General features: G+C 38.0%; 1 protein-coding gene across 6 annotated transcripts in view; it reads right to left on the reverse strand.

The window, feature by feature from the left end:
• SNTG2 (syntrophin gamma 2) overlaps positions 1 to 12,897 on the reverse strand; it is a 236,248-nt gene that overhangs the window by 56,315 nt on the left and 167,036 nt on the right. For all 6 annotated transcript variants that reach the window (XM_074538152.1, XM_074538153.1, XM_074538154.1 and 3 more), the window contains 2 exons: positions 9,820 to 9,949; positions 2,198 to 2,236 (listed from right to left, as the gene is read on the reverse strand). In XM_074538152.1, coding sequence (XP_074394253.1) covers positions 2,198 to 2,236; positions 9,820 to 9,949 — 169 coding nt within the window. The remainder of the gene's footprint in view (positions 1 to 2,197; positions 2,237 to 9,819; positions 9,950 to 12,897) is intronic.

The following is a 12,897-nucleotide window of genomic DNA, read 5'->3' on the forward strand; positions in this document are numbered from 1 at the left end:
CACATCCAACCTTCTCCCTTTGTGAAAGATTAAGTTGGACTCTAAAAGCAATGAAGAAAACTCACCGCAGGCAACACAGTAATGAAACTCTAAGGACCTGTTTAATTCTTCAGGAATGTCCATGCTCAAAAGAAAAGATAAATTTGCAGCTATCAAAAATTTTACTTCAAGGCAGTTCTTCAAGTGACCTCCAATCTCTTAAGGTTATCTTTCCTCTAAATTTTAAACCAATTGCCTTAATAAGAGCTATTCAGATCTGTACAAACATTATGTAACTGACAGTAATAGGCTCCATTAATCTAGGTCAGAAAAGCTTCTCTTCTGCTTTCAGTTATCATTGCCAAATTTTATATGATGCCTTTGTGATATATATATATATGAGAATTCACATTTTGATTGCTTTTAAAGCAAATTTTAACAGGATATGCAAAGTTTGAGTTGATCATAATTGTTCTTTTAATATTTTTATGTTTTCTAGTTTTGCTTACTTGATCTGCCCAAATTCATTATAAACTTTTTTTCCTCACTTTTTGGCAGAGAACAATCCAATGATTGTTGCTCTCAGTTGTACCTTAAAATTTCAAGTTCTGAAATTATCGTCCTAATTGTCCTTCTTTTCATACTCAGAATGGAAAAAGTGAGAGAGATTTGTACTGCCTAACTTTAGATGGTAGGCCAAGGCAAGTTAAGATTAGCAGAAGTGACTCTTCTAAAGGATGATTTAAAGGGTGATACCAAGTTTCACACTTGAACAGTTCTCTGGAACAGAATAGGCTTCTGCACTGATTATTTAGGCAATTTATGGAGACTAGGCAATTAATTTAGGAAATCAAATTACGTATCTAGTGATATGTATACAGTTGTATGACTGTCTTCAAATTTTTTTGAAAATTGAGGGAGAGTATGTCTTCTTTTTTTCAACTGAACTCATTATGTGTGCCCAAACTGATAAGGAAAAAACTTTGAATAGTTTACTAAAGCACTTGCAGTAGATAGTTAATCCAATAAAGATATCCAAATCCAATACCTTTTCCCCTGGCATTCATAATCACCTGGTTTTCATGTTGGTTTAATTAATAATTAAAAGCCATGACAAAGAGAGCAATTAAATCACGGAATTATAGAACAGTTTGGGTTGGAAGGGAGCTTTAAATGTAATGGAGGTCAACCCCACTGCAAAAAGCTGGCACATATTCAAATAGATCAGATGGCTCAGAGCTCCACTAATTTAACTTTGAATGTTTCCACGGATGGGGTGTGCATCACCTCTCTGGGCAATTTTGCCAGTGCTTTACTGCCCTTAATGTAAGAAAAAAATTCTTTTTTATGGCTAAACTAAATCAACGCTCTTTAAGTTTAAAATTAGTACCTCTTGTCCTATTACAATATGTTCTGCTAAAAGTTTGTCCCAGTCATTCTTATAGGCCCCCTTTAGATACTGAAAGGATTCAATAAGGTCACTTTGGGGCCTTCCCTTCTCCAGGCTGAATAACACCAGCTTCCCCAGTCTCTCCTCACAGGAGTGGTGTTCCACCCCTCTGATTATCTGATTGTGTCCTTCTCTGGATCTGTTAGAGTTGGTCCATGCCCTTCTTATTTTGGGAGCCCCAGGGCTGGATGCAGAGATACAGGGGTCTCACCAGAGCAGAGCAGAGGGGCAGAATCACCTGCCCTGACCTGCTGGCCACTCTAATTTTGATGCAGCCCAGGACACAGTTAGCTTTCTGCTCCCCAAGTCCTCCCTGCCCTTCAAGTGCCTTATCACAACTTCTAGGAGGATCTGTTCCTTGATCTTCCCAGGAACATGGATGAGGCTGACAGGTCAGTAGTTCCTGCGTTCCTCCTTTCTATCAGTTTTAAAAGTGGGTGCAATGTTTCCTCTCTGCTTCTCACCAGGGACTTCACCTGACTTCTATGGGTTTGCAAACATGGAGAGTGCCTTGGCAACTACATCACCCAATTTTCTTAAGATTCTGGGATGCATCTCATCAGGTCCCATAGACTTAAGCATGTTCAGGTTCCTGAAGTGGTCACAAATCTGATCCTACAGTGGGAGGGACTTTGCTCTCCCATCACTTGCAGTCCATCCCCTAGGCAGTTTTAAAACTGACTACATTTGTATGCAAGCTCTACAAATTTTCCAACAATGTAATCACACAAATGAAAAAAAAAATGGATAATATAATGGAAATCTTACCTGGTCAGAGGGAGAACAGCATTTATTTGCCATTTTCATCTATGAAAGAGAGAGGGAAGAACACATAGAGTTATTGGTATGCTGAAGAGTTTCTGTGAAGGAATTAGCATAGATTGACTTAGTTATTGAATACTACATTAATACATCCAAATTATATTTGTAAGAAATTTTATCAGTCAGTGTTTAAATAGTAGATTATTATTATTATAGCAAATTTGCAAAACCAAGGACTTGAAAGACAAAAGCTTTTAATCAATTTTCCTTAAATACCTCATAAAGATTTGCATTTATGAATTTAACTTGGCCAGTCTGAGTGAAAATACTATATTGTACTGTGGATATCTCACGTCTCAATTAAACAATTGCTTAAGCAGATTCTTAAATGATGTCTGCAATTAAGTCCTTGGACCATAAAGTGTAAGATGCATTTACAGCTGAAATGAAAATTGCATGGGCTTTCCTGTTAGTTTACTCTTCAAGACAAAGTTTTTCCTCTTTGTTTAGGTAATGAAGAGTTTTGATCATTTTGATTTTTCTCTGGCAGTCATAGTTTGCACATATGAGTGGTGGACAAGTACTGAAATATATAGTACACAAATACTTCCTTAAATGTAACATTTTTTAAAGTACAATTTTATTCAGTGTAGATAAGAATTTAAAAAGAAATATATTAGAGTGTAAAATCAGGCTTCCCTACATTCTAGGAGGAAGCTGAAAACTGTCCTAGAGTTGATGAGTATTTCCAAATGACCTTGTTGTCAAAAAGCTTGTTTTATTAGAAATGAAAGGTTTGTGATGGAAGACCAAAACCCTACACCTCTGAACAAGGAAAACTCGAATAGCCATAGGAATTGAACAGAAGAATTCCAGGGCTATTGTTTCTATGTTGGGTACACCAGATTTTTAAGATCAAACCTGTGGATGTAACTCATGTTAATATGGTGATGCCATTGACTGCTGTGGTGGGTTGGCTCTGGCCAGTGGCTGAGCATCCACATAGCTGCTCACTCTCTCCTCCCTAGTAGCAGGAAGGGTGAGAGAATAGGAAAAGCAAAAGCAAGAAAACTTCTGAGTCAAGATGAACAGAGCTTAAGTGAAAGAAACAAGAAAAATTCAAGTGATGTGGATGCAATCACTCCCTGCCTCCCACAAGCAGGCTTCAAGCAACAGCTTGGAATACAAACCCACACCTCTTTTCCCCATGATGTCATTTCAATTGCTGGGCACAATGGTGTTGAATATCTCTTTGCCCACTTTCAGTCAGCTAAACCCATCCGTGTCCCTTCCTAATTCCTTGTTCCATCCTCTGCTGAGGTGGGTGGGGTGAGTCAGAGAGAAAAAGTCAAAGTCTTCATTCCATGCAAGAACTGTTCAGCACCAATCAAAACACTGGTGTGTTAATAATGCTGTTCTAGCCACAAATACAGAACACAGCACCTGCTGCTACAAAGAGAGCTCCCCCTATCCCAGCCAGACCCAGTACATGTGGATGGGCCCACAGACTTTGTGTCATGGTAATGACACAGGCCTCAGAATGTGTCTGGGTTTATACATACACACACACTCTTGCAACTAACAGAGGACAATAACAAATCATTGTCCTCCACGGAGTGAAGTATCTATGATCATAAACAAAATGGCCTTAGGAGAAAAGGCAATGTGGAGGGGTAGGATGACAACAGGAGTCTTGACTGTATGGACAGAGGGTGACAGCAATGCTCAGGGCTGTGGGAGGTCTCTAGTCAGTCCTAACCCATCATGGGCCATCAGGGTTTCTTCTCCCTCACACACTCACTTTTGCAGCCCTTTGGAATTGAACTGTGTAGTTAAATGGTGCAGATATGCTGGTGGGTCAGATAGCTGGGGTGACCGAGGGTCTGAGGTAGAGGTGGCCAAGCTGCTGGGAGCCGGGGGCATCTGCCAGGCCTGGCTGCATGTTGGGAGATCCTGCCAGACTTTTGAAAAAAGTGGCCCTAACAGCTCCTGGCCACTCTAGAGGAGGAGCAGGGCCTACCACAACAGCAGTGGGTCACAGGCAGCAGGGCTGGCACCCACTGCTTAGCACAGGCAGGGAGCAACCAGGAGGATGGAACTGGAATTTGGCTGCTAACTGGACAGAGGGGCCCCAGCAAGGCTCCTGGCAGATCATGCACCAGGTGTGCCTTCCTCAGCCTGGCACAACTGCAGGGCTGCACTGTTCTGGAGCTGGCCTGGAGCACTGGCTGAGAGAAGAGTCCCCCATGGGGCCCCATCAGTAACAAACCAGCTGTCAAGAACCTCACTCTGTAACTCGGTTAAAACAAATTGGTGAAATGGTCAGTGTTGCAGAAGGAAGCAGTCACCAGTCTGATTTGGTGGTGGGCTTAATCCTGCTAGAAGAGTTGTGCAGGACATAATGAAAAGTCACCTGGACTACTTCAATGTCAGTAGAAATGCTGATACACCCGGCCCATAGCCAGGACCAACCTTTCTCCTGTGCCTCATACACAAATACATACACAAATTAACTACAGAAAAGCCATGTTAGACACACAAAAAATATAATTTCCTTTCATGTGTCTCACAGCCATACTCAATAATATTACTATAGCACTAACCAGTGCAAGTAAATGGGTTCAGATGTGGCTGGAAAAAAGTGTGTCAGACTGACTATGAAGGTTTTCTGCACCAAGCAGGTAGAATATTTTGAAGAGCACCCTAATAACCAGCTCAGCTTCCCATTGGAAAGGATAATAGGGAAGAATGTTTGGACTCCACAGTTTTTCACTGCACAGGCAACTCATTCCCTATTCCAAGCAGGATGGCTGCAGCCCTGATGTTGCTGTGGGGAGAGGAAAAAGATCTGCTTCTATATCGTATTACATCCCAGTGTCACAGCGCTGAGAAGTACGAACTCTTCACTTCACCCAGCACCACGTGTGCCCTTCACACGTCTCCACAGCTGGTGCAGACAGGCAGGAATACAAATGGGACACATTTACCTTTGCTAGCACTGCAGTATAGAAATGTGAGCTGGACACAGCAGGGGAACTAAAACAAAAAATCTGGGTCTGCAAACACTGCAGGCTGCTTGGAAAAGGAACTACTAAGCAAATTGTAATTCCTACACTCTGTTCTAAATGGATACATACAGGGAAGGACCTAAAATTATTCAGAACCATTTACCTAAATCTAAATGCCTCCCAGGCTGTGATTTATTTCACATATAATATACCTTTATTCTCTTTCATAAAAACAGTGAAAGATCTTGACAGGCACCTATTTTTTTCCTGGCTGTATTAGTATCCTATGTGACTGCTTATTGCTTGGCCAGGTTTAGGGGATGTGGGTCCTATCCCTGCTGACTTCCCTTTACAACCTCTACAGTCTGAACTGTGGTACTTTCAACTGGAAATTTTGCATTTAAAACAGAAAAAAAGCAGGAGTGAAGAAATATTATGCATTCTCACCCTGGGAATAGAACTGTTTGTATAATCATTGAGGCAGTCGAATTTGTATACTGCTTCCTACACACAAGGATTTTGTTTCCATCTACATGTACCCCAAATCTGCTGTGTAAAGAAAGCAAGACCTCCTCAATTTTCTTTCTTTTTTGTTAATGTATGTTTAAAGATCATAAGTCTCTCCCTATTACAACAGACATTTCACACAACTGCAACACAAAATATCCCCAGATACGTGTTCACATGAAGAAATAAAAGAGAAGGTTTACAGACTATGACATATACAATTAAAAAACATGTCATGGGCATAAATGTGATCTGGATTAATAACCCCACTTTAATATCAAATTTTAAGTTTCTACCATCGTCCAATGAAACTGCTGGAATGATTTATAAAAATCATAAATAATGTTTAAAGTGGAACAAGAGCATCATAACTTGTTCTCTGACCTGCTTATGACCTACTCATTTATTTACTTTTTTTTTTTAAACAATAACACCATTAGAATTTACTGTGAAAAACCACAAAACCTTGAGAAAGTTTTATATATAAGAAACAAATCTGTATAATGTAAATGAACTGACAGCATTACGTTTAGGTGCTTCTACTGATTATGACTGAAAATATGCTCAGTGCTATATTGCAAAGACAATAATTAAGATCCATGACAAAACCTGCATATATCTTATAGCTGTCAATCTGAATGGTGAAAAACAGAGAGAGAAATATATAAATTGTCCCAAAGACCTTTCTCCTAGAAAGTCATAGCCATTACAGCACTGCCACTTCAGCCTACAAAGAACCCTTCAGCTCAAGAAATTAAGAACAGGAGCAGTGAGAAGCACAGGCAGAATAATTTATTTCCTGTGTTTCTTGTTCAATCATGGAAGATTCACTGCCAGTTTCTGTTACTCCTCTTCCCCCATTTTTTTTAACTGCACCTCCTTCTGCAAGAAAAGAGGTGTGTGAAGAAATAAATCTCAGGTGCTGATTCACCTGCATTTATTTCTGCCAAGGATAAATGCAAAAAGCTTTGAGAATATTAAAAATGAGGATTGAATCACAAAGGACGATGATAGGGTAGTTTCATGCTGGTAGAAAAGTATGTGAAAAAACAGAATATATAGAGATAGGTTGGGGAGAATTTGGGGCAAGGGTCCTCAGAAATGCATGTTGCTTGTAAAGCTGACTGTAACTAGGAAATTTTCTGAGCTAAACATACAAAGCATGTATCAGCAATGAGGGCTGAAAAGATACTCGTAGATTTTTCTCCACGTTGCAGCATTCTCTGTGCTCCTCTGTCATCTAAGAATTAAGTCCAGGCTGGTACCAGAATCATTATTTATCATCTACCAAGTAACACTCTCTAAATATGCATAGGGGCAGCACTCCTATGCAGTGACAGGTTCTCACATCTCCACTGTTGAAAGATGACTCCTCCTATACACTTGATCCCCAGAGAGCTTGCCTTTGTATAGAACTTAGATGTTTCAGTAGTACTTCAAAAGAGTAGTCTGACATTAGCAGAAGTGTCACATTGCGGCAGAGCTATTTTTGCACTACCTACACTAGGACTGTCTCCTGGCATCAGCAGGAGATCTGACAAAGAGCTGCTGAACATGACTTTATTAGGGTAAAATAAAAAAAAAAAAAAGTATATTAGGGTAAAGTGATACAGGAAAGATTGGGTGCAGTGCACAAAAAAATCCCTATTAAGAGCTCTTTAAGAACTAAAATTCTAAAAGAAATTATTTAAAATGTCATGGAAATATGTAGGGCAACAAGTGTAGATAAGTGTAACACAGATAGGCACATTTTAAGTAAGAATGACTAAGGTACGAGAAAAGTTGCTAAAGTCATGAAACAAGTACCAGCAAAACAAAATGTAGAAATGTGTGGAAGTAAAACATGAATAATGGTAAGTACTGCTTAAAAACCTCATAATAGCTCAGGTAAGGATGCTGACATTATGCCAATAGTGTTAGCAAAAAAGTCCATTGTGATCATGCATCTAGTAACTAATTTCCATACTGAGATGATGGTGTGGGACAGAATAGGAAATCAATAGTTTAACTATTTGGAGAAGCAACTGAACTTTGAGTCCGCAAGTACTCACGAAAATAATCCATAACCAGATAAGGAGCTCTCTGAAATAATTTCTGAATGAGTAGTGATTATCTTTGGTCCTGGAGAATGGGGAGACACTCTACAGGAGTGGAGAAGTGCAGAGACAGGAAGAAGCTCTGAAGGAATAACAGATACATTCCCCAATGTCAGTGTCAGAGGGACAACAAAAGGGATTCTCACTGACTACTTCATCTCCTCTTCTGATGATCAATAATTAAATAAATGCTCTGGCCTGACCTTTTACAGTGGTACCACAGGCTGCACACCTGACAAAACCTGGGAAGCCACTGTCCAAGCAAAAAAGCTTACATGCTTCTCATATGAACTTATATGAGTTTGCTTTGTAACTCACTAAGAACACAAAACATGGATATTCATCATGACTGTTGTTTCTCAGGCCCTTCCTGGGAACTGCCAGTTACATGAACACCAGATGGACTACTTTATTGACAGAATTCAATAGAAAAAGATAGTGGAGAAGACTAAGAAAGTCCTCAGTTCTTAATAAAATATTGCTGCTGACAGGTCACAGCACAGTGAAGATACATAATTACTGCAGGACACATGATTACTGCACATAGTCCTTTGGAAAAAACTGACTAGCACCCTATGACTAACAAAAGCTGCCTGCATTTGTTTTTATTCTTATTCACTTATATCATTGGAATGGCTCTTATTCAGTGAATTTCTCTAGAAAGAAAAAAAAGGCTTAGTAACTATGAATTGGAATTTCTCTAGAAATATTACCATACACTTTCTTAGAATTATTACATAATAATACCCTGTACGTTATCTGAGTCACTAAATAGTATCTGAAAAGAACATGTCATAAGCAAAAATGTCTGATTTTGACAAAGAGATTGTTTAAGCAATTGAATATTTTAAAAGAATTAATGGAATAAATGAATATTTTAAGATAATTAATGGAATAAATGGACTATTATGATCAAATGTGATTCATGTAGCTTTTGTAGAATAGGAAAACAAATTAAATTTTAAGTCTGTTTTAACCAACAGACTTAAAGATTTATGTTGGAATTTAATACAAATTCTTCACAATATAATCTGGAGACCTAAGCAACAGTTCATTTAGAGTACAAAGCACAAATAAAAGTCAGGCTACTAAATCATAATTTACGAAAGAAGTTAACAGACTATGCACATGTAGAGAAAGAAAATATTAAAAACTGCACAGGCACTTTTTCAGGGACAGCTGTGCTACCGCATTTTTCATCACTGAATTTTATCATTTTTTAAAGACAAATATACTTTCAAAATTGTACATTATTGAGTTCCATATTTAACTTCATTGTTAATTCCATAATTATCAATGTTGTTAGCTGCTCTTTGATGGAATAATAGATGTGCTGTCCAAATAGTAATTTTCTGTTTCTCTGGGGACTAGTTAATACTTCTGTTTGCAAAGGCAATTGTTACTTAATAATTTACAGGAGTAACTTAAAATAGTATAAGCATCTTTATACTTCCAGGAAGTGAGATAGAATAATGTGTCCTTAAATAAATCAACTCCTAGACAACTTAGAGATGTAAAATTATTGTCTCCAGTAAGTCTCAGTAAATCATTCTTCACTAGCTACAGAATTTTCACATGCTTGTTTCAAAAGAAACAAATCTAACAAAGAGCTGCTGAACATGACTTTATTAAGGTAAAAAAAAAAAAAAAAAAGAAAAGCAACAAATGCTAATTTCAAGCATGGTTTAACTACAAAAATGTGAAAATGAAATATTTGGTCACATCTAAAGCTCTGTGAAATGACCACTACTGATACATATTTTGACCTAAAAATCTTTAAAAAGATAAACGCAATCTGATTTTCTACTGGTTTCTGTTCTATGCTAACACTGCAAGCCTTGAAAACTTCTTGATACTTTTGATCAGGCAGCTCTCCCTATTTTGTCCTTTCTCTTTTTCCTCCCCATACACAAGCATTTTATATATTGTACTTAAAGGTGAATTGTTTTTTACCTTTTGAAAACTAGAAATAACTTTACAATAGGATAAACAAGAAAATATGCAGAAAGTAACATACATTTTGAAGTGTCAAATCACTGATGTTAGTAGACATTGCTCTCAGCCAGTCAGCACTCTCCTGGGCTGTATAAAACTGAAGTATCCCAGTACTAACTCCATCGAGTGCCAGCACTTCAAATGCATTAGATCTGCAGTAAGAAGAAATATATCCGTAAAGGAAGATATGTCAGTTTTCTGAAACTGCCCAATATTTATCAGTGTTCAAGTGATTTTTATGCCTTTTGACAAGTTTTTGACTGTTTAATTTACCAATCAATAGAAAGGCAACAAACCCAAGGATAATAGGGCAGTACCAAGAGTAACAGATACAAGAAGTACTTTCTCTGTACCAATATATACAAGTGCTGATGATCATTTACTTCCCCTGGGTATACATATTATGTTTATAATTATTGAACTTAAGGTAGTGTATTCAGGAAATATGCATTGGGCCTTTTTGAAGAAAAAATTATTGTTTTTTAAAACCAAAATGCCAATTTTATTTATTGCACTTTGGCTTAATTTACTGGGAATGTATGAAGATTCAAAGCACTGTCTTACTTAGCTTCCATTTCTTGGATTCCTAAAGTATTTTATGTAGTATTCAAAGCAATGCTTACTTCAAGCACTCATGTCATAGGAATTTGAAAAACGTTCTTAAAAGTTTCTTCAAACATTTTCCCTAGTCTTCTCAAAACAGCATTGGCACAGGCTAATGTGCGACTGCATTTTGTTAACTTTTAATGCAACTTTTAGGTGTTTATAGCAACTTTATTCTGCAAATACCAATGCTTTCCTTCCCTCACTTTCTGCAGTAAGTTAGGCACTGCATATGTACCTTTGAAATCCCCTACACCTGAATGCTGGTGGGATATGCTTTTTTAACTCTTAAAATTTTCCTATAGGAACCACAAAAGCTCATTTAGTAGTGGCATGAAAGTGAGTGGATTACACTAAAACCCCTTTTTAAAATATGGTGATCAATTACAGACAGTTAATAATATTCAATAAAGATCGAACACTTCACTAACATGATATTTGCACAGAATCAAATAAGGTGTGAGGAATCCTGCTAGTCCCCATGTCCAGCCTCCTCACTAACTTTCTTAAAATACAAATCTTTTCCACAGGAACACCAAAACTAGACACAGAGGGAGCTACCTTAGACGTGGCCTCAGGAATGCAAGTAGATGAGAATAGGTGAGAGCAACCATTTTCCTTGGTTATCTTATTGCTAACACAGCCCATTATATGGGAGTTCATCACTGAACCTGTGCTCAGCTGACTCCTGCTCAGTGGGGTGTCTGCCAAGGTCCCCAGGCCATGCCTGCAGAGCTCGTTCCCTTGCTCCAGTACACTATTGTTGGGATTCATAAAATTAGAGTGTTTTGAGAAAGTGGTAAAAAAGCAAGCCTCAGACAGCAGATCTGTGAACATTGCTAATACAGCGAAAAGTTTTCTAAGCAGTAGAGCAGACGTGAGAAAGAGAACAATAAGCCCCTGTGATGTGCCCTTATAGGTTGCAACAAGTTTATTTAATGTATATCTTTAGAAGGTTAGTATGAATGAGTCTTTGTGCTTTGTCTCTCATAAACGAGCCATTGTGTTAGAAAAAAAGTCCCTATTGTGTTATCTACCATTACGTGTGTTTCATATGATTGAATTATTGTCAACATGTTTTGCTCTGTGTGATTGGCTGAAACCTAGGCTGAGATGGCTTTATGCTACCCTGTAACGTGATGTTTCCTTGGCATTCCATTTGAATCAGAGAGCTGTGAACATACTCTGTCTCCATTGTTCTAACAATGTACTGAGACTGATGTTTGAAATAAACAGCTCACGACACTGATTCAGATTGTCCCTTCTGTTTGTGGCTGTATATAGCGTGCTGGCCTGGCACACTGACACCAGAACATTCTTTTCCCAGAGCTCAGGCTGGTTCAAGGCTTCTGATGAGCCAGTGGTGGTCACACTGCCTGGCACACGAGACTGAGACCTTTGGGGCACTGCTGTCCCCACTGGGCTGGCTTGGCAAGAAGGTGGTTTTAGCAGAAAGCAGTTCAGTGTAAATGACATAAGATAAAAAACCAGCCAGTGCTTTTCAAAGTTTATATATGCCAGTCATGGTAGTAACACAATGCTTTTGCCCTGAATCTTAATCAACTTTACTACAAACTTTACTTTATTTCTTGCTTTCAGTTACAAAAGTTTCTCTCTGAAGATCCCATAATATATTGATATTGTTCCATGTACCACACTGTATTCTAAAAAGCATAGTGTGCAGAAGGCTACAAGTAAAAACAGATATCCAAACTAAAAACAAAAGCTTAACAAAATAAATCCTAAGGCTTTTGTTTTAAGCGAAACAATCAAAGCAAGCACGAAGATGGCCCTGGAATTCACAAGAAAATAAATCCTACAGGCTTAAGTGACATGCATTTCTCTCTGCCATTTCCTCAAAACAGAGAAAAGAAAAAAAGACACAACAAAGCACTTACTCCTGTTAGCTGTCAAGGAGGAGCTTTCCATTTAATACCAAATAATAAGTTTGAATGGTTTCAAGATGCCATAAAGTTGCTGTAGGTTTTTATTTTCATTGTTGGTTTGTATTTCTTTTTTCCCTGAGGCCCTAAGATGATTTTAAAACACAGACAGAGGAAATTTCTACATCTTCTATTACTGAAGTTATGCTGCTGACTACTGCAACTAGAGCAAGAAATTAATATTTGCATTTCCTAAATACTAGAAATTTGTGTTGCACTGCCATCACATTTCTTACTTTGAGATTTTTCTCCTTATCTGTAAATTTGTTTCCTTCAAGCATTTCTGCTAAAGAGCATGAGGCACCATTTTCAATACTCAGTGTCTTTCTATCTCACTTTCATGGTGAAATTATGAATAGATCTGCATTCCTGATCTCTTCTGGAGTTTGTTTATGGTATTAATTTCTTGTAATAAAATAAACACTCTTTGTGAGCATGGCAGTCAGAATAACAGATAAGACTTTAGGTTTTCTTCTTGACATTGACACATTTAAACAAGTACTACTAATTAATATTAGTAAGGAAATTTTTCCATACAAGCAGTTTGCTGCTAT

This window comes from Zonotrichia albicollis, chromosome 3 (assembly GCF_047830755.1).
Source record: "Zonotrichia albicollis isolate bZonAlb1 chromosome 3, bZonAlb1.hap1, whole genome shotgun sequence".
Lineage (NCBI taxonomy): Eukaryota > Metazoa > Chordata > Aves > Passeriformes > Passerellidae > Zonotrichia > Zonotrichia albicollis.